General features: G+C 33.6%; 2 protein-coding genes across 2 annotated transcripts; both read left to right on the top strand.

The window, feature by feature from the left end:
• The first annotated feature begins 8104 nt into the window (after positions 1–8104).
• LOC107023556 (ABC transporter I family member 6, chloroplastic) lies at positions 8105–12467 on the top strand. Its single transcript, XM_015224281.2, has 6 exons — positions 8105–8536; positions 9144–9194; positions 10428–10649; positions 10778–10900; positions 11225–11401; positions 11987–12467. Exons 1-6 carry the CDS (start codon positions 8258–8260, stop codon positions 12071–12073), a joined length of 939 nt encoding a protein of 312 aa, XP_015079767.1. The 5' UTR covers positions 8105–8257; the 3' UTR covers positions 12074–12467.
• Positions 12468–12897: 430 nt separating this feature from the next.
• LOC107023616 (hydroxyacylglutathione hydrolase cytoplasmic) lies at positions 12898–19308 on the top strand. The gene is made up of 7 exons (XM_015224363.2): positions 12898–13119; positions 13216–13338; positions 14942–15103; positions 15397–15475; positions 17447–17560; positions 18643–18819; positions 18995–19308. The coding sequence occupies exons 1-7, from the start codon at positions 13073–13075 to the stop codon at positions 19067–19069; spliced, it is 777 nt and encodes a 258-aa protein (XP_015079849.1). The 5' UTR covers positions 12898–13072; the 3' UTR covers positions 19070–19308.
• The last annotated feature ends 2944 nt before the right edge of the window (positions 19309–22252 follow it).

The raw sequence follows: 22252 nt of genomic DNA, 5'->3' as shown, positions 1-22252 counted from the left end.
ATACATAAAGAAACATCCATAGCAAACTAAAATTTTGCCACGAAGTGCAATTTTAAAAAGTTTGCTATAGATATAGTTAGCAAAAATTATCTAACTACACATAATTTATTATTATACTTTCTTATTTTTCCTACTATTTTAAAAACATATCAAATATCCCTTCTTTTGCTCCCATTATCCCCTTTTCTGGATACATTAATATGAAATCTCATACCCATGATTTTCCTTCCTTTTTTCAAGCCACAAATCTCTCTAGAGTTACTTCTATTAATTCATTTTTTAATTTTAATCTTTTATCGTTCCAATTAACGGTTGTTGATCGAAAAAATATTATGTCATGTCAAATACGTCCGCCTTCAAATAAATTTCTCAAAGTTAGATCAATGATTCAATTACTTACCTTATAAATTTACTATTATATAATATATGAATTTGCCTCTTTTTATGTGATGTGTCGTCGGACCATATTTCATTATGGTAAGCAAATTAATTATCTACAAAATATCTCTATAATTAGCTTATTCAGATAAAACATTGATTTGGAAAAGATCCTCTAATCATATTCCATAAATAATAAGTTGACTAAATAGATATGAACCAAATAACTTATAGACAACAATTACATGTTTAATGTATTCTGTAACAATACAATACTTATCAATCTAAACGAGATATACAGATTGGTAATATATTATGCACTATTTTTTTTTAGATATGATACATAATTCGAATTTATGCTAAATGTATCAATTGCATTATAACTACCACACGATACGTATGATTTCAAATCTTACATCTTATGGGCAACAATTATTTATTTAAATGTATCTAGTATAAATACAATATTTATCAATTTAAACGAGATACACAAATTGGTAATGTATCATGAACTAACTTTGTTAAACAGGATACGTAAATTCAAACTTATACTTAATGTATCAATTACATAGCAACTACCACCCGGTAACAGTTACATGATAAATGTATCAATTGCATGATAACTACCACACGGTAACGTATGATTTCAAATCATACATGTTATGGGCAACAATTATTTATTTAAATGTATTTAGTATAAATACAATACTTATCAATTTAAACGAGATACATAAATAGTAATGTATCATGCACTAATTTTTAGATAGGATACGTAAATTTGAACTTATACTTAATGTATCAATTACATAGCAACTATCACCCGGTAATGTACCGATTTCAAATGTAACATCTTATGCGCAACAATTACTTATTTAATGTATCTAGTATAAATACAATACTTATCAATTTAAACGAGATATATAAATAGTAATGTATCAAGCACTAATTTATTAGATAGGATACATAAATTCGAATTTCTATTAAATGTATCAACCACACTGTAATGTATTGATCTCAAATCAAACATCTTATGGATAACAATTATTTATTTAATGTATCTAGTATAAATACAATATTTATCAATTTAAACAAGATATGTAAATAGTAAAATGCTAAGTAGCAAAAATATTTATGATGAATCTTCTAAAAAATTTCGATAACTGGTCTTCAATAAACTAGGAGAAGAACTTTGAATCTTAAAAACTTCAACAACTTTGAATCAAAATTGAAAGGATCTTCGATGAACTGGAGAAGAAAGAATCTTGAATCTCAAAGTTTTTGACAATCTTGAATCAAAAATTAAAAGTGATGAACTTGAAGATTCAAAAAGGAATTCTCTGTCCAACAACAATTCCATCACTTTTGTCGCTTACCCAAAATTTCGATAAATTTTTTTGAATCAAATCTGAAAGATTTCTTCGTTCAACGGGGGAGCAATTTGAAAATTTAAAATATTGATATTCTTCGATTTTTCCTATTTATGAATGAGAATAAGAAGAACGTAAGGCATAATTTATGAGATTTAATTAATTTTCAAATTTTATTCTCTTTTTAGCGCAACAAAAAGATTTTTCTTATATTAGAATTAAGGCCAAAGTCATATGCGGCCACTCAAACTTGTCCCGATTATTCATTTGGACACCTCAACTAGACGTACTACCTATTGAACACTTACTTGACATTGAGGTAACTATAGGATATCTAACTAATGGTGAAGATGGTGAGGCTATTAACTTAGGTGAAGAAGGTGAGGGTTGTAACCTTAGTGGTGAGGGTGGTGAGGGTGAAACTGTTAACCTAGGTGGAGAAGGTGAAGTTTGTAACCTTACTGGTGAGGGTGGTGAGGGTGAGCATGTTAACCTAGGTGGAGAGGATGTGGATGATAACCTAGGTGGAGAAGATGCATCTGATTTCTTGAGTAGTGATTCAGATTTAGATATACCTTCAGAAGATGGTTCAGATATTGATGAGGAGCTGAGAGATTTTAGAGAAGAAAGAAGAAACAAAAAACAGAGAAAAAAGGCTACTGAATTTGAAGAAATACCAGTTGGAGAAGCTGGTGGTATAGATAGAGGCTTTGAGGATATTGGAAAGAACAAAACTGACAAATATGCAGAAAAATTGGGTGGAGATGAAGATTACATTGATAGCTCTGACTGTTGGAGTGATGATAGTGATGAGCAACTAGATGCGGATGCTGTTAGGGGAGTAGACATACCTGCTAGAAGGAGAAGCAAAAAGGTTAGGTATGATGAAGATTGTGAAGTGTCAATTTTTGAGCTTGGAATGGTCTTTGAAGGTGCAGATTAGTTCAGTAAAGCAGTGGCAGATTATGCTGTAGAGTATAGAAGACAGGTAAAGCTAAGACCTAATGAAAAACATAGAGTGAGGGTGAAGTGCAAAAATATTAAGTGTAAGTGGTTGTTATATGCTTCGATTGACAGGGACTCAGGTGATTTTATTGTAAAGAACTATCATCCTATTCACAAGTGTATTCCATTAAACATAAATAAGTTGTGTAATTCAAAGTTTATTGCTAGAAAGTTTAAGGACAAAATTATATCTCAACCATATATAAGGATTTGGAAATTCGATATTTGGTTAGAAAGACATTGGGTCTTTATGTTGGTAAGACTCTTTGTTACAGGGCTAAACAGAATATTATGAGGGAAGACATGGGTGATTGTAATCTGGAATTTGCCAGATTGTGTGACTGTGCAGATGTGATCAAACAAACCAATCCTGGAAGCTCTTGTTGGGTAAAAATTGATAAGGAAACTAAACCAGGGAAGAACCTTTTTGTGTATTTATATGTATGCTTTCATGCATTTAAGCAAGGATAGTTGGAGCGGTGTAGGAATATAATTGGATTTGATGGTTGTTTTCTCAAGGGAGCTTGTAAGGGCGAATTATTAGTTGCTGTTGGAAAGAATGGGAACAATCAAATGTATCCCATTGCCTTGGCTGTTGTGGATACAGAAACAAAACATAGTTGGAGCTGGTTCATAAGTTATTTAATTGTTGATCTAAACTTGGGAACTGGTGAAGGTTTGCCTGTGATGTCAGATATGCAAAAGGTATTGTTTACACAATTTCTTCTTTTTTTAGTTTTAGTTTTACTACTCCAATTACTTATTCTGTATGTACTTTTTGTTAGGGACTTATTCCTGTATTGTTTGAGTCGTTACCAAATGCTGAGAAAAGAATGTGTGCTAGACATATATGGAGTAATTGGCATGTTAACTGGAAAGGAGAAGAAAGAAGGAAACAATTTTGGAGATGCTCAAAGGCCTCTTTTGAAGTCAAGTTTGGTGAAGAAGTTCATGCAATGTCTAAGCTAGGTAAGAAGAAAATAACAGAGGACTTACTACATTATGATCCCATAAATTGGAGTAGAGATTTTTTTCAGACTCATTCCAAGTGTGATGTTGTAGAAAATAACATGTGTGAGGCTTTCAATTCCTGGATCTTAGCTGCTAGACATAAATCAATTATTACCATGCTAGAAGATATTAGGCATAAAATGATGAACAGACACATAGACATGATCAAATTTGCTGAAACATGAATATCAGACATTGCACCTATGGCAAGAGCAATACTAGAAAGAAACAAGGAGTATTCAAAGAACTGTAATGTTCAATGGAATAGGGTGAATGGTTTTGAGATTAGTGATGGTGAATACTCATTTGTTGTTGACTTGGAGAAGAAGCATTGTGACTGTAGGTTGTGGATGCTGAGAGGTATTCCTTGCCCTCATGCTATTTGTGCTTATTATTACTTGAATCAAGATCCTGATCAACATGTAGAGCACTAGTATATGAAGGAAACATTTCTCAAGGCTTACAATCATTTCATCCAATCAATACCCAATATGAGAATGTGGCCTAAAACTACAAATCCATCAATAGAGCCTCCAAAACCAAGAAAAATGCCAGGCAGACCTTACAAGAAGAGAAGAAAGAGCAAGGATGAGCCCAAAAAATGGGGAAAATTTTCCAGAAAAGGAGTAAAGATGACATGTTCCATTTGCAAGAAAACTAGTCATAACAAAGCTGTGTGTGCAAGAGTAAGTAATACTAGTCATATTCAAATTTGTAAATTGCTTAAAGTTTATAATCATATGTTTTATTTTGTGGTGACATAGTATGGGAGGGGGAGCACTTCTCAACCTACAAGTCAAGGAAACAGCCAACAAAGTTCAAACAAGAGTAAGATTTGTTTTACATATTGATTTGCCTTAATTTTCATTTAGACAGTTATTCATATGTACTTATTTTTTTTTCAATAGATTAGAACACAAAGTTCTGTTTGTCCTGATACCAGTGTTGTGCCAAGAACTGTGCCAAGAACTACCCAAAAAACAGTAAGATTAGATAATGGCTAGCCTTTAAAAATTCATTTGCATTTTAAGTTTGTTCTACAAGTTTTCATATATCCTTATTTATGTTATATAGTCTACAATTGGAGGTCCATCTACAATGAGATGTCCATCACATTCTACTTCCAGAACCACATATGCAACTACACAATCAAGTCAACCAACTTCTATTTGTGCTGACACAACATCTGTGTCAAGATCTGCTCAAATAGGGTTCAAGTTGGAACTGGAAGAGGATTGGGAAGAAAAAAAGCTAATGCATCAGGTCACAAGAGACCATACAGTTCTGCCTCATTTGCTGCTGCTACTGGAGAAAATAGAAGGCCTACAACTGGTTTTGGTTTTTACTCTAATCCTACAACTGGAGCCCAAGTATTTAATGTATGTTCACTTAACATATTTACTATGTTTTAGTGTATATTTTATAGCCTTATAATCTAACCTTATTTTACACTTTCTATCTTATATTGCAGCCTGGTACATCAAGTGAGAAGATTCTACGTGGTCTTACAACATTGAAGAGTGCTTCACCAACCAATATAGACATTGGTTTTAAATCCCGTAGCCTAAAATGGAAGGGAAAAGATGCAGTCAGCACCTCACAATTACAACAAATGAAAGCTAAAAAGAAAAACTGGAAGTAGTTCATTTGGGAAGTTGTTATGATTTTGGCCCATGTTAAATGGGTGTCTATTTGAAAACAATTTACTCTTTAGTTTATTTGAACACTCGTCTAATGTATTTTTGAACATTGAATTTGTGTTAGCAAGACTATGTATTTTGTAAGACAATGGTTTTTTATTACCTCTCAATGCATTTGTGTTATGTATTTTTTAACCATTACTGTGTGTTATGTATTTTTCAGTCATGCATTTGTGTTATTAACTTACTTTTTGAACAACAACTACACTACCTTTCAATGCATGCCTTTTGTTTTTGTCAATAAGACTACTGATCAATTCAATTCCAGAAAAAAAATTCAAAACACATGGCAAGTTATCAATTCAACAGTGATCAATTCAACTCAAACTTCCAATTTGATACAAAATATGAAGGACATATACCAATTAAAACATCACTAATTGATCTAGAATAGCTACCTAACTACTGCAAAATTAAACAATTAAGTACTACAATCCTGAACTACTATCAACTACAAAATATTAAAGAACCATTTAATAGTTAGTAGACACGAAAAACAATCACAACTCGGTTAAATTTGATATTTTCCTAATCCCTTTGGAGTTTAACTTCCTTAAGCTTCTTGTTCAATACCATCAATTACACTTCACTTTCATTCAATTGAAATTTCAAAGAACTTTTTTCTTCTTCAAGCTCTTTCACTTTTCTCTTTAGTCGATCAATCGGATTTTGACCGTCTACGAGTCTATTCATTGAGGATGATTCATCAACATTTCAAGCGACGAATCAATCCATCTAAAATATCCACATCCACCATTTTCCTACAAACCATATAACAGTAGTAAGGCGTAATAAATATACAAAAATGTTGATTTTTCAAATAGTACAACAAGAACAGTTTTTGTTCGAAAAATAACAAACCTTTGATGCTTTGCATCCAAAAAATCGACGACCTGGGTTCAAAGGAGTCCTCGAAGTTTTCAGTCGACAATAATAACCACACTTGTATATATCGACTTCCTCGATATTCACTGAAATTTGCGACATTTGATAAAAGAGAATTGATTTAGAGAAGAAGAGAGAAACTTAGATATTTAGAGAAGAAGAGAGAAACTTGGAGATTTAGAGAAGAAGAGAGAATTGGAGATTTAGGGTTCTAAATGGATTTTGGGGAAGAGGAATTGGGGAAGAGGATTTTGGGGAAGAGGAATTGGGGCTTTCACTTCAACTTTAACATTGAAGTATAATATTAACGTTGGTGCCATGTAGGCAGGGTAAAAAATGAGAGAAAAACAAATTCACGCACTCCATTTGCGTGAATCACAAACGATTTGCCATGTAGGCAAAAAATGATTGTACGGTTCAAATCTGGGGTGGTTGAGGTGTTGAAAAGGTAGTACATCTAGTTGAGGTGTCTAAATGAATAATCGGGACAAGTTTGAGTGGCTGCATATGACTTTGGCCTAAAATTAATATATTCGGATGGTGAGTTAATATATCAAGGAGATACAAATTTTAATGAATTATTGTAATTAAAAAAGGCCTAAGTCATCTGCAGCCACTCAAAGTTGTCCGCATAATTCATTTAGACACCTCAACTAATCCTTGTGCCAATTGAACACTTTATTTATTCAAAAGTCATTCCTATTAGACACAAAATGCTGACAAGGAAAAAAACGTGTAATTCACTTTCCTTGAGCGCGTTAATTTATTAAAAATAATATTTTTCCTTTTTTTTCTTAATTTATACCCCTAAGTTAATTTTAAAAAAATTAATTAACAAAAAAAAAGGACAGTTCTTCTTCTTCCCTATTTCTATCAACCCCACCCCCACCCCCATACCCATGCACCAGTGGTTATCTTCTTTCCCCACCATTCTAATGATTTCAGAATTCTTAGCATTTTGTTTCGTTTTTTTTTTATTTTTTGTAAAAAAAAAATCTGCTAATTTAATATGTGAGAAGAAGAAAAATTCGAACATTGGACTTAAAAATTGATCGATATTCGTCCATCTCTATTTCGATCACTCCGATTGAACAAACATCGCCACTCATTAATTTATTAAAGATGATATTAAAAAATTCAACATACTTTCAATTTTTCTTGGTCATGAATCTTAAAAATAATTTATTGACGTTTATTTATTTTCACAAAAATCTCAAAACGCGTGGAGAATAACAGATGATAGGAGAATAAATTTGAACGGGAGATTTTTATTTTTGTTATCAATGGTGAAATTGATGGTGGCTGCTGGGGTTCACAGGGAAGAGGAAGAAGAAAGGTCAAAGGGTTAGGTGGGGGTGGGGGAGATTTTCTTTTTAAATATTTTTGTGATTAATAAATAAAGGCTGGAAATTATTTTTTATTTTTTTAAATTGAAAAATTATATTTTATTGTTAGACTGGGTCCATGTGCCAAGTGTCATAATTTTATTTGTCATTGTTTTAAGATAATGCGCGTGAATTACACGCAAAATATTTTTAAAAAAGTTTTTGTTTTATGTTCAATAGATACATATTCTTTAATATTAAAGTGTCTAATAGGTAATAGTCCTAGTTGATATGTCTAAGTGAATTATGCGAACAACTTTAAGGGGCTGTCGATGACTTAAGCCATTAAAAAAAGAATAGAAATAAAATATAATTTGCTCTTTACCTGGTGGGGATTTAGGTAAAATTTGCTCTATTTTTTTTAAAAAGCCCAATCACGATAGACCCAAAAGAGAACTCCTCGACCGCCCAGTACACTCCGAGCTCCTTTTTTTTTTCCTTTGCTGTTTGAATGAAGTGAGATTGATGCAATCAGAACTCAGAAGTCGTTAAACGGATTTCCACTTATCAAATTTGAGTAGTTCCTATGGCTGTTTTCAGTCCCACTTGTTCTTCTACTCCCCCACTTCTCTCCTTCAGAAACAACATCTCTTTCTTCCCTTCACATCGCCCTTCTTTTCCCGGAGTCCGGTACACTCTCACAGTGAAAGCCACCGTCAGCGTCGAGTCTCCGTCGTCTTCCGCCACCGAACGCAGTGATGACTCGCCCAAGGTCTTACTTGAAGTCCGGGACCTCTCCGCTGTCATAGTCGAGTCAAAGCTGCAAATTCTCAATGGTGTTAACCTCACTGTCCGCCAAGGCGAGGTATTCAATTTCATTTCCACAAATTAGGTAATTCGTTTTTGAGTTATTACTTACAATTGATGGTTCTGCTGGATCATTCTACCTAAGTTGTATCCATATTTGATGAAAATTTTTGAGCTGTATTTGGTAATTCTAGAGGTATTTCATAGTTCTTTTGAAGTTTAGAGTTATAATCAATAGTTATACCCAACCTATTAAGTAATTGTGTATTCTGAATTATATAGTTTATTGTGTCTTTTGATAATTTCAATTTAGTGATTTATGTTGGTCTTTCTGTGGAAGGAAAATTGGGAGGAAATTTGTGTATATCTAAGAAATTGGTACTACTGGATAAATGGTTGGATGAATTAGAGATTAACAAGAATTTTCTTTGTTTTCTTATCTATTCAGTTCCTATTTTTGTATATTGGAAGAAATGAGCAATAAACTGGATAAAAGGTCAATTGAACAAGATAAACAAACAACTAATTGTCTTCTTTTTCCTTATTCAATTTTGTTCCAGTTTTTGTTATTTTTTCAATGAGATGAGGCTTACCCATTCCTTTTGACATGGGGATAAGCAGATTATAATTGTCCAAGTTCTGACTATGTATTTATATTGGAACAGGTACATGCTGTAATGGGTAAGAATGGTTCTGGAAAGAGCACCTTTGCCAAGGTTAGTGCTTTTTTGTTGTTTTCCTTGGATCTTCTATTGTGCATTTAGACTTTTCTTATGTTAGAATCCTTGTAGAAATTCTAGAATATGTGTGATTATAATAGGTAGCTTAACTTACTCCTATTGTAATTACTCTTAATTTCCTTTTTCTAGGGCATGTAAGCATATTATTTAAACCCTAATAGTTTGAGGGAATAATCAAGGCGAGTTCTCTCTTTTATAAACCCCAATGGTGTAGAAGCAGAATATTGAGATATCTAGGTGGCGACATGTGAACTAATGTAGATCAAGCAACTACCAATGAGTTGAATTATGGAGAGGCTAAGGAAATGGAGATTGTGTGTGAAAATGAAGTTGCACTTCACATTGCATCGGACCTAATGTTTCACACGAGGACCAAATACATAGAGATTGATTGTCATTTTGTCATAGAGAAAGACGCCGTCACGAGGTTTGTGCGGTCAAATGACTGACTAGCTTGCATACATATTCTTCAAGTCCCTGGTTGGTTCCAAAACAGATTATATATGTAGCAAGCGTGGGGCATATAATTTGTATTCATCAGCTTAAGGGGAGTATTAGAATCCTTGTAGAATTGTATATTCTAGAATGTGAAATCGTTGTAGGTAGCGTAATTTATTCCTATTGTAATTAGGTTTTGGTTTACTTTTCTTTTTAGGACATGAAACATTAATTTAAACCCCAATAGCTCTTATTTTCTCTTCTGTTTCACAGTTACCTAGTTCTTTGCACATCCGGATAGTATTATTGATATTGTAATTCATCTTCGTTTTCGGGTGATGTTATTTGTGCATACGCCTTTTCCTTGTCTATTCTATGTTTCTTCGTCTCCCTGATGTTTTATAACAAAAGATAAATTCCTTTTTATTCTTTTGAATGATCTCTTTGGTTGGTCATCTCATTTTGTTTTACTTGGACTTTAGTAGGCATTTGGACAATATTTGGTTGAAGTTGGTAAAAAAAAGTTTTTGAAGCTCAAGCTGAAAAAGGGTATTTGGAAGTTCATTATGTCAGGACATGAGTGTCTATTGGAAAAAAATAGTATAATTTGTGAGTGAACCATTATTCACATGAAATACTCAAAAGTAGTTTCTCAACTTCACTTTCTCTTTTTTCTCCATGTCTCCTTGCAAAGTCACCTGTGGCCATGATTGCTATTTGCAATATGTTGTTTCTTGATCAGAACTTTTGGTATGGACTGAATTGTTTCAGGTTCTTGTTGGGCATCCAGATTATGAAATTACAGGAGGCAGTGTGTCATTTAAAGGTGAGAATCTACTTGAGATGGAACCCGAGGAAAGATCTCTTGCTGGTCTTTTTATGAGCTTCCAGTCCCCAGTTGCCATACCTGGAGTAAGCAATATTGACTTTCTTAACATGGCGTATAATGCTCAAAGGAGGAAACTTGGACTGCCAGAACTGGGACCAATTGAGGTATCTACATGTGACCTTCATATTGTATGAATATTAGCCCCCATCTCATAGGGAATTTTATGCCCTATTGTTTCTCAACTAGAAGAGACAGATAGGTATTTCCAATCTTGGATAATTCTCATGTGCAGTTTTACGGGTACATTGCCCCGAAGCTTGAACTTGTCAACATGAAGATAGACTTCTTGAACAGAAATGTAAATGAAGGATTCAGTGGTGGAGAAAGGAAGCGCAATGAGATTCTGCAACTAGCGGTATTCCATGCTCCCTATCTTTCCTTCTCCAATCATGACCATGACATCAATGTTTATGTTTCAAGGCTGCTGTTTAATGAGTATTAATGAATATCAGATATGATCTAGGGTATCTGGTAACCAATTTTTGACTTACTGTATGATTATGACTTCTTTAATATACTTCTCAAGTTGGTCTTTACTTTTCAGACCGGAATATTGAAATTATAGCACTTAATTTAGTTTTATATCGAAGGAAGAGATGTTTTCTGTTCTTGACTATAATAAGCATTTGACTGAAAGTCACAAGTGTCTGAGCTTTCCAAAGTTTCTTGTTTGATACAGGTTCTCGGGGCTGACTTGGCAATACTGGATGAGATTGATTCTGGTTTAGATGTTGACGCACTTCGAGACGTAGCAAAGGCAGTAAATGGACTTCTATCACCAAAGAATTCAGTGTTGATGATTACTCATTACTTACGATTATTAGAATTCATCAAGCCGACGTATATCCATATCATGGTAAGCAAGTGCCTACTCAACTAAGCTGAACGGAAAAGAAACAGATTGACCACTAAATTTGGTTTGTGATAAGAAGTAAAGTAGAAGAGGGTTGATACCTTGCCAGCATTAGGAAATAATGAACTATTCTTTCACTTAAAAAGTTTCTAAAAGCAAGTAAAACTACATTCTAGATTTGCCAAATATAATTTGTTTCTTCATATGATCTGCATTCTGATTCTGTAATCTTTTAGGTAGCTTGAATGGTACACTAAGGATGTAGCTGTATTATGATGCTCGTCTGTTATGTTATATAGATAAGCTGCCCAAGATTTTTGTAGTATTTATCTTCTTTAAGGTTTATCCCACTGTTGGTGCGGTTTTGATAGTACTAATGATTTGGATTGTTTATTAGAGTCTTCATTGCTTGGTTGATCAGGGTTCGACCTTTGTTTGCTTTGTCTTTTGCCCTTGTCACTAAATAGTAAAGGATGCCGAAGAATATAAAATCCCTCTGCGGAATAGTTTTTGTGTTATACGTGTATTTTGGCTCTAACTTTTCATTAGTTTAGTTGTCACTAATTAATATCTGAATTTGATTTCCAGGAGAAAGGGAGAATCGTGAAGACTGGAGACATATCCATAGCTAAAGTTCTGGAGAAAGAAGGGTACAAAGCAATTTCTGGCCCATAGAGCTGCCATGAAGAATGATGATTTTGTCTGGTTTTGTCTCATCAGCTAGCTACTAGAGGAAATATTTCTACTGCTCCAACATTATTTAAGAAAGTGGCAATTAGTGATGCTTCCACTTTTCTCATCAAATGATTCAAAATATCAGTGCTCAATTGTCTCGAGATTTAAGAGTAAGGATAACTGTGTCCCCCTGATGTGGGCAAAATGACAAATTTTGATGACATGGGGAATGAGTCATATACTTGTATTTTATCCTGTCTTTTTTCTTCTTCTAAAGATTAGTTTTGTATCGGGAATTATAGTAACTTATTTGGTTGGTTGCTGTCTAAAAGAGTTCGATTCTCCACCTGAGCCTGATGATCTACTTTATGAGGAGAGGCCTTTTAACTCTTAATTCAGTTGTGGGCAATTGCTTTCTTGGTCCCTTAGTTACTATAAAATTCTTATTTAGTTCTACTGATTGTCGAAGAACTCCAAAGCATATATGTTTCTTGTTTCCAACTAAAATATCTTTGATAATGTACTGAATCAAATCAAACTGATTGATGCATTTTCGCTTTTTGCTCAAAATTGTTCATAAGATTAAAAAAATCTAATAACTACTTATGATCAAATGTAATTTCAATTCAAATATCATCTCTTATGTTTATAATAAAATTTATTTTTTCATATTTTATATTTATGATGAAACATGAACGAATGTCTATATAAATTTTATAGAGTTTGAGAGACTATTTTCAAAATACTCGCCACTATAATTTATATAGAGTTCGAGAGACTATTTTTAAAATACTCGCCACGATAATTTTGACGAATGTTTCAAATATTTTGATTCTATTCCAGCGAAAGAGAGCTATAATTTTCTCTGCCACGTCATTGCAAAACGCTGTGTAAGCTCGAACCTTATCCACGTCATTTTAGTCCTCTGTCCTCTATGCTTATCGAAGTTGAGAGAGGTGGAGTGGTAAAATCTGATCGGCGCCGGAGTCAGAGTCGGAGATGAAAGTTCTTCACATCCCATGCTTAGATGACAACTATTCCTATATGTATATTATATATCAGAATGTCGATTTCGATTTTCTAATTCATATCAGATTTATTTATTAGGTTTTTTTTTGTTGCTTTTCTATGAATTTCGGCAGGATCATCGATGAAACTACTAAGGAAGCTGCGGTGGTAGACCCCGTCGAGCCGCATAAGGTCCTCAGAGTTGCTCAAGAGAACGAAGTTGACCTCAAGTTTGTTCTCACCACTCATCACCACTGGTTTGTTCACACTCCTAATTAATCATTTCTTCTTACGCATCTGAAATTCTGAATAATAGTTGAGAAAAAGAGTGCGGAAGTTGAAATTGGAATTTTTTTTTTTTGTGAAATTCATAAGTTGTGTTTGTTCATGAAATTAACTTGAAAGTGTATGTTGATAGTTGAAGGTTTGAAACCAATAATTCAATTCAGATATACCTTTAGGCTAGTATTTATGTATCTCAATACAAGTGCTGAAATAGTATTCACGCCCAAGAAGCCATTATCCACGGGGTAAAATTATTATAAGGGGATGATCAATTCAATCTGATGTATGATGAAGGATTGATTATCCTGAAATTGCTATTTTCAAGTTTATAAATAAGGGCGCGTGAGTTTTTGAACTTGGCTTACTAGTTGGACGAGTGTAGGCAAATGCAAACTTATGACGTATTGTCTTGCAAATAGAGAAAGAGATTCGTGGGACCGTTTGATCATGCTTGCTTTTCAAATGACATCAGTCTCCTTAGAAAACAGGTTACTTTTGTTTCTTCATATCAATGTGGGGACAAATTTGGGAATTATGTGAACTCGAAATCCCAAATTCTCCTTGTTTCAGCTCAAGAAAGATATTCTTTGCCAGCTCTCTTGAAAAAGATGTTGATAATAGATGCCCTCTCCATCACATTTATATGACGTTGTCAACTCGCCACAAAGCTTTTAAGATGTTCATTGACTTGTATGCTTTATTAGTGTTGGTAGAGAAAATATTAATATAATGGTTGAAAGTTTGTTCATAGAGATAACAGCACATCTAAGTTAAAATTTGAATAGTTTAACAAAATAATCGAATCCTTGAAAGTTGTGAAAAATTGAATACTATTTAACATTTTTGGACCTCCAAAAACGGAGATTGTGTCATGTAAATTAGGAAAGAGAGTGTAATGGTTTATAACTTATAGTTTGATAAATCAAGTAGAAAGAGGTAAGATACGGATCGAAACAATATCTAGCTAATAATAATATATTTGCTGTTGCAACTAAGATGGACACAATAACGTGAAACTGAAAAGTTGGGAACTGCAAATTTGCAAGAGGCGTTAGAATGTAGTGCAAAGGAGAATATTCCTAGAGTATTGGTGGGATCAGAAGACAGACTGTCTTGAAAACTTGGGAACCGTGCCTTTCGAGCATAATATCCAATGAACCGACGATGTTTGATGTGTGCTACTTTTTTTGGGTGGTGGTGGTGGTGGCCTGGTGGGGAATTGGTAGTTGGTTTGTTTGAGGAGGGTATGTGATTGTAGCTTAGCTTCTTTTAGGATGAGCGCTATCTAATCAAACAAATTCATTTCTGATGGTTTGCCGTTTACACTGTTTTCTTCTTTTTCTTTCCATTTGTTCTCTGGACGTTATTTAGTTTACACATATTCCAAGAGGGGAAAATAATTCACAAGCTTGATCCATGACTAGCATGGATCATACAACACACCACGGAAACACATTTTTTAGGACAAACAACTCAACTGTAGGATGTCTTACATTTAGTTGTCTACATATGCTATAAACATCTATTTAGGTACATCGGTGGGATCTGCATTTATCTGACAACACCACATTTCAGGGATCATGCTGGAGGAAATGATAAAATAAAGCAGCTCGTTCCTGGAATAAAAATTTATGGTGGATCAGTTGATAATGTGAGGGGCTGTACAGATAAAGTAGAAAATGGTGACAGGGTATCCCTTGGTGCTGACATCAGCATATTATCTCTTCACACACCAGCGTAAGTGATTTAAAGTTTGTTTACTTACTCCTTCCGTTACTAATTTTAAACTTGATGTTCTTAATACTAATATGTCAAGGATACTCTTGTTTGATGACCGTGCCTCTTGATACTAATGAAAAAAGCGTTGCTCATTTTGGAAATAGCTCTTGCATAGCAGTAGGCTCGATAGATTATGAAGCATACCATTATAATCTCTGGAACATAATAGACTCATATTGGGAATTGTATCTCATCTCGTTATCCTACATGATCATTTCTCACAAAATTAATTGCTTTTTCTTTCCTCTCAGCCACACTAAAGGTCATATAAGCTACTATGTTACTGACAAAGAGGGAGAGGATCTCGCTGTTTTTACTGGGGATACATTGGTGAGTGGAGGTTTCTACCTTTAAATCTTTTAGGAGCACGTAGAACTTAATTAATAATTCTGTACAGGTTGAGTCTTGCTTTGTGTCGAGAGAATCTTTCTACTTTAAGAATTTGTTAATAGAATTATACTTCTTGTGCAACTAGCACATACTTTTTGTTCATTGTTTCCTGTTTTTAGGTCATTAATGGTGCACCTATTCATTTTTTCCTATATTGCTCTCATTATTCTATTGCTTCTGTTTGTTTATAATTTGTTATTTCAGCAAGGGGTGTTCCTTCCTGATGAAAATCATTGTGGAAAGACCGTTATTTTGCTGTGACCTACTGTCTAAAAAAACCTGGTTCTTTGAGTAATTATGCAAGAAGCTAAAGTTCGGAATAATAAATAAACATAAGGATTTTTATGTGGAAACTCCTTGCTCAAGAGAGGCAAAAACCACGACCTATCTCTCTATAGGATTTTCCTCAACTCTTCACTAAAACTAGAGTAATTGAAGGTTACAACTTTTCTTGCACACCTAATAATTATTCCCAACAGTACCTACCCCTCTCCCCAAACTGTTCCATGACTCTACCCAGTCAATGAAGTCCCTTACAATACAAAACAACACCTACTACAATCAACTAAGAATGTAATCAATTGTCAAGGTTGTCTTTTTTGTGCCAAGAAAAGCTTCTTCTTAGCGACCCAAAACCATCTCTCGTTCTGCTCAATCTGAGCAGTACCCCTGCAGTGTTGCCAACTTCACCAGTTCCTTTTCGAGATCTGCTAAGAACCTGGTTCTTGTACTTATTCCGTCATTCTTCTTGTGCATAGATTGTCATTTGTACAATGATTGTCAATCATCAAAACAACGTATGATCTTGAATGTATAGCTCCTGGCATCTTAACACATGGATAGTGTTCAATTGATGAGAGCTTTCTTTTCTTCCAGTTTCTGTTCTAAGGGAAAAATGGAACAGGTTATGAAGATAAAGGAAGGAACTTCAAATGCTTTGAGCGCGTAAGGCAGAGCAAATGAGAAAGAACATTTCAACTGTCTCTGGTCACTCCTTTTTGGTGTGAAATGAATATATAGAGAATGCTGAAAATCTCATACTTAATTAGCTTCATACAGGATTCAATGGGAATATTTTATCTGCTTTTGTTGTACACACTGCAGCAGAGTTAATGAAATTTCATCTTTTATTGAATAAGAAATTAAGGAAAGCGATAAAGTTCTCTGGTGCATAAACCAGAGGAGAGGTTTCTTGAACACACTTCATATGCAGAGTCAACTTAAAGGCACTCAGGTATTTCCATGTTTTCAAAATAAATCAAACTCAAAAGAGAACCTGTCGATTAATAAGATGAGGTCCTCGATTCTCCTAGCTGGCGAGTTATTTTTCCCACCGAGGAAAACACTTCCTCTTCATCATTAATATCCCTACCATGCTTTATTTGAATTTCACTCTCGTACTTCTGTCCTCTTTGTATGCACAACTCTAAATCTTTTGGTTTATACCTTGCAATCACAACATTAAATCCATCTGCTTCTTCTTTCTTTTTTTCTGGTAAATCCCTCTCAACTTTGAGCTGTTACAATAGATAGCACAAGAATCTGTGGTTTCAACCTCCTTAAGTGGTTCACTATAACTTTGCTCAAGATTTAGAAGGGTAGTGGTGGGTTGTACCCAATTTGGCTTACTGTCTTCTTCTTCTAGCTTTCTCTGCTCTATCTTGGAATATAGGTGTATGGATTTGAAAAGGTTTTTGGGAGAAGATGATAGGAACTCTAACCATTCCATGCAATTTTTGGTAAATGTGGAATTCGAAGCAACTAACCAATATTTGAAACCAGAAGATTGTCTGACAATGCGAGCAAGAGGAGCTATTATGGACGGACAACCTCTTTCAAAGAATTGTATTATTATACAGTTGGATGGTCAAAATAGTTTTCTCTGAACGCTTCCATCTTTTTGTCTTGCAGTTTATAGCTGGTTGCGGTAAGTTTTTTGAAGGCACTGCAGAACAAATGTATCAATCACTGTGTGTGACATTAGGTTCTTTGCCTAAGCCAACTCGGGTATATTGTGGTCATGAGGTAATGTGTGCATACTCTTATAATTTTTTCTTAAAGAAAAGAGTTATTCTATGTCTTCATATAGTGGTCTCAGATCAGATTCTAGATTCTTTAATGTGCCATTTTCGTAGACCTTTCAGTAAGAGTGACAATTGTGTTGATAAAAGAGTGAAAAAGTGAGCGGAACTTGTGGTTAAATTGCCTTTTCTTTGTCCATATGTTAAGGACTAGATAAACTTTAGCTCCTCAGCTGTATTTTATCTTTATAGCACAGAAATTATTTCTCGTTTTACTAATCAAAAGAGTTTCTCCTTTAATTTTCTCCTCTTTAGACTTGGTGTACCGTATGATAGTTTATTTGCATTCAGTATGATGAACACTTTATTTGAAAGGAAGGACAGATAAAAAATTTATATAGTACCACCTTGCATGTACTCACTCACATCAAAAAGCTCTCTCTAAATATGTGTGTAGTATATATCACATGTATTTGGCCTGCGCAAGTATTCTAAGTTTTTCTCTTACGAAAAGATGTAATAAATTGTAAGACACTGCTGCATTTTGAACGAACCTCCAATTAGTAGATACATTCAGTAGTTTTGATTCCAATGCTTGTATATATATGATTCTCCTGGCGGCTGTTCTACATCAGAATTGTTCTTTGACTTTAGATCCTTGTATCTATTTTTCTTCTCCAGTGAGAGCATTTGAACTTGAGGAGATCTTAAACCCCCTCCTCTACCCCCAAAAAATAATGATAAAGGAGAAAAATTATTTCTTAGGCAGAGTAAAAATATCCTCCCGCTTATTCTCCCTCATCCCCTCGCTGCCTCTCCTATCAGTACAAATTCATTGCATTAGTGCTCTCCTTCACATGCTTCGACTAAAGGTAACTCCAGGGTAAGGTGATCTGAATATACATACATGAATGTTATCCAACATGGAAATTGAACTTTTCCACAAATAATTTTTCAAGCATTACTGTAGGCCTCTCATATTGTAGGTGCTCATTCATGCAGTGTTGCCAATTTCTCTCATTTTTGGTTTTAGCAGCCATTCTATACTCTCAGAGATAATTCTAATGTTTGTTAAGTGATTTGCAGTACACAGTAAAGAATTTGCAGTTTGCATTAACAGTTGAACCAGACAATGTCAAAATTGCAGAAAAGTTGGCATGGGCTGAGCGTCAGAGAAGAGTAGGCCTTCCAACTATTCCATCGACTATTCAGGAAGAATTTGAGAGTAACCCATTCATGCGGGTTGATCTTCCAGAGGTTCAGGTAAACAATACCTCTTTTAATTTATTGCATGTCAGATGAAAGGAAGAAATACTTGTGTTAAATTAGCATAGAGTTAGGACCGGAGTGTGTGACTTAGCCGACAGAATGATAAATTCTGCTTGTCTTCATGTGCTACAAAGCCTCTTTTACCAAGGATTTTCTGCTTGCTAAACAGGATAAAGTGGGGTGCAAGTCTCCTGTTGAAGCCATGCGTGAAATCAGGCAACGGAAGGATAATTGGAAGGGCTGAATAATAACGCGAACCCCAGTGCTAATATTTCTTATGGTTAATGTTTGTGCATCTAATAAGGTGGATATGTCAAGTGGCAAAATCAAATTGAACTTTTTGTTGGAAGTGTGCATTTTCATTGTTAGCATCATAATCCTGTCATTTACTTTGAACATATCTGTGTATGAAAACGTATCTGGTGCCCCGCCCCATTGTCATCATTCCTATGAAATTAACTTAACAAGCAAAACTTAACAAAATGTTTTTATACCATTTGTACTTTATCTATTGAGAACATAAGCCTCTAATCAAATAACAACTAGGTTCACCTTTAAAGACAAAACAGCATGATAATTTTTGAACCATCATCCAGTTTAGTTTGTTTCTCAAATCCATTGAATATCCAGACTCTCCGGAACAAGGATGAAAAAACAAGAACATAACTGGATGTAATTCAAAGGAAAATAAAAACAAAAAGAATCTAAGAAAGCAAAGTCTATAACAATAAGGCAATTCTAAGAAAGTAAAGAGTAATTAAATTACAGGATGATGAGCTCGACTCTTATGGGAACTTGTCCTTCAAGTTTGTTGCATTGCCGGACTTTCTTGCTCTTCGTTGCGCTTTGGAATTCTTCAATACATCAAACATTTGATCAATAATGAGTTTTGTCAAGTGCCAAAGTATTTTCAAAAAGGTAAGATATAATTTGTGTCGCCCATATATATAACCTCTTTCAAATGTTTATGGAGAGATTTCGGAGTTAGTCCCCGAACCTCATAATGTACCTGTCAATCTGAAAAGGGTAAAAGGGAGGGATAATTATGGTATATATATATATATACTAGGCACATGATCTGTTATTTTTTGTCCCACTTTATGTGACACATATAAAATTTAAAGAGTTGATTAAATTTTAATATGATTTTTAAATACTTTAACTTATTAATTGTTGTAATTTATAGTATCTTTACGTAATTTTAAATAATGTGTGTTATTTTCTTTGTCCCAATATATGTGGCAAAAATAGAATTTCAAGAGTCAATATGTTATTAATTATAGCGTGAAACCACACATGTAAAGCAGACATGTTGGCTGTCTCATGCGTTGTTTAGATGGAATAACTAAAATATAAATAAGAAATATGTTAACGTATACGAAATGTCAAAAGCCTCAAATCAATAAATAAGTTGAAATTAATTAAAGACCTCTACTAATTAAAACACAAATTTTCAAGAAGAAAATCTCTTGAATCAATTAGTAGATGGAGAAGTCTTTACTTATAAAAGAAAATACTTCCTCCATCCACTATTAGTTGTCATACTTTTCATTTTTAAAGTCAAATCATAAAAACTTTGACTAACAGTTTTCAATATATTTTTTAATCATATTGATATGCAAAAAATTGCAATATAGTTTTTGAGTATCTAAATTTTTTGTTTAAAATATCAAATTAACGTAATCTAATTTAACTTTAAAAATTAATCAAATTGACTTTCGAAAAGTATAATATGACAAATAAAAAAAGATGAAACTAAAACATAAATAAAAAATGATGTTGACAACGTTTGCACCCCAGACGTTGGGGTTAAAGTGTCAAGCCTAATCCAATAGGCCAAATAGCTAGTTATGAAAATAAGCACACAACTAAAGCAGACATGGTGCTTATTGCCACTTATATATAAGTATATATATAAGTAGTAGAAGTAGAAGGAGATATATATATATATATATATAAGTATATATAAGTAGTAGAGTAGAAGGAGATATATATAGTTGTTCTCCAAACATACAAAGAAATAAATATTGTGTTTAACATAATACCTTGATTTTCAACTTTTGAAGGTATGGAGATAAGCATGATGGCTGCAACTACTGAACTAAAGTAATCCGATATGTTAGACGGTCAAATGATTGATATATTTTTTAAAAACAGAACTTTGAGTAAGGAAAATAGATATATTTTTCTTATATATCGATTTATTTATTTAATTTTTGAATATTTACGTTAAAAGATGAAAAAGAAGTTTGTGATGGACTATTCAATTTAAAAAATATATTTGTATGCATAAATACATGAAGATTTCATCCATTAATTCGTTATTTGACGGTTAAATCTATAATGAGCTCATATCATAAGCTTATATCTCGTGAACCAAAATTTCTATTATTTAATTTCTTGTTCTTTTTTATATATTACTTTTCTCATTTTAATACATTATTTTTTCAAGATATGAGTTTTGACCAACATTTAATAACGATGTATTAGTTAAAATTATATTTGCATGGAAAACTATGATTTATGATACTTTTCGTATAGATTTTAAATATCTAAACTTTCATTTGAATATATCAAATAAATCGAATCCTAACTATCTTTTAAAGAATAGCAAATTGACTCTCAAAAAGCGAAATATTATGAATATTTAAAACAAAGAAAATATATTAAAAAATTTATGTTCTGCATTTCCATAATAAATAAGAAAGAAAATAATTGTCGTTTTTTTACTGCTACTCCGTAGAAAATAAGTATATATAGAGAAAGACATTGTTAATTGACTTAATTTTTTAAGATAGTAATAAATAAGAAAAAAAAGTTTTAAATACTTATACTATGATTTAATAAAGGAAAAACATTCTTTCAAATTTATTTTAAAGAATTTATAATTCGTGTCCATTTTGGTATATGAACAGTAATTGTATTTCGTGCTTCTATATTCATCTTACTTTCATGCAACAAATCTATCCTTTTAATATTTAATCATTTCCCATTAATTAAAAAAAATCTTTAATCCTTCCATTTTTTCTTCCACTAACTCACTTGAACAGACCTCTTCCTACACAACCACCCCAATAGAAATACCACTTCCCTACCCCCAAATAGAAATACCCCTACCTACCCAACCTCCCAATAGAAATACCACTTCCCTACCCGACCCACCCCCAAATAGAAATACCCTACCTACCCAACCCCCCAATAGAAATATCCTTCCCTACCCAACCCACCACCAAATAGAAATACCTCTCCCTATCCAACCACCCCCAAATAGAAGTATCCTTCCCTACCCAACCCATCACCAAATAGAAATACCCCTCCCTATCCAACCACCCCCAAATAATACCCCCACCTACCCAACTCCCCCAATAAAAATACCCCTCCCTACCCAACTCCTCCCCCCATATAGAAATACCCCTCCTAACCCAAC

This window comes from Solanum pennellii, chromosome 6, assembly GCF_001406875.1.
Source record: "Solanum pennellii chromosome 6, SPENNV200".
Classification (NCBI taxonomy): Eukaryota; Viridiplantae; Streptophyta; class Magnoliopsida; order Solanales; family Solanaceae; genus Solanum; species Solanum pennellii.
Note: the sequence above shows the minus strand (reverse complement) of the source record. Positions and strands in the feature narration are given on the sequence as shown.